General features: G+C 46.0%; 1 protein-coding gene across 1 annotated transcript; it reads left to right on the plus strand.

The window, feature by feature from the left end:
- Positions 1 to 222: 222 nt before the first annotated feature.
- Positions 223 to 632, plus strand: LOC110034531 (the record flags this gene model as incomplete). Its single annotated transcript, XM_020738783.1, has 1 exon — positions 223 to 632. A coding segment is annotated over exon 1 (384 nt), but the record flags the coding sequence as incomplete, so codon positions are not given.
- Positions 633 to 645: the final 13 nt, after the last annotated feature.

Consider the following 645-nt stretch of genomic DNA (forward strand, 5'->3'; position numbering starts at 1 on the left):
TATCAAAGTAGAAATAAATTATTTAAAAAATATATCATGATATAATACTAATCATGATAAAATTTGATATTATTAAATTTATAAAAAAAATATTTAGCTCAGAGGAAAATTTAATCATGTAAATACATTAGAAATGAGAGGTATTTATGTAAATTTCATCAAAAATTTTCGCCGGCTATATATCCCACACCTACCCCAATCCCAAATCCTCCATGAAACAACTCAGGAAAAGCTTCACATGCCAGGCAATGTTCTGCGGCACCTCCAGCTTCCCCGACGAGAACCAATCATCGTCTTCCCCGAGAACCCCCAAGAAAAAATCTCACCGAAACAAAAACCCTTACTCTTCCAGAGGACTCGACAAATTCACCTCCGTTCTCTCCGAGCTGGAAGCGAAGAGAGAGAAGATCATGGCGACTGCGGGGGAGCAGGGCATCTCCATGATCCGATTCATGTACTCCAATTCCAATGATTGGATCCCCATCGTGGTTCGAATCCGCGACGATCGCAACAGTGCCGAGAAGCAGATCGTTCCCGCCTCCTCTGCCGCCGCCGTGAAGAAGCCGGAGGAGGTCCCTACGCCGTCGTCTGAGAAGAAGATGGACAGACGGCTGTCGCTGCAGCCGCCTGCGGCGGGGGGGGGGG

This window comes from Phalaenopsis equestris, unplaced genomic scaffold, assembly GCF_001263595.1.
Source record: "Phalaenopsis equestris unplaced genomic scaffold, ASM126359v1 Scaffold189739, whole genome shotgun sequence".
NCBI lineage: Eukaryota > Viridiplantae > Streptophyta > Magnoliopsida > Asparagales > Orchidaceae > Phalaenopsis > Phalaenopsis equestris.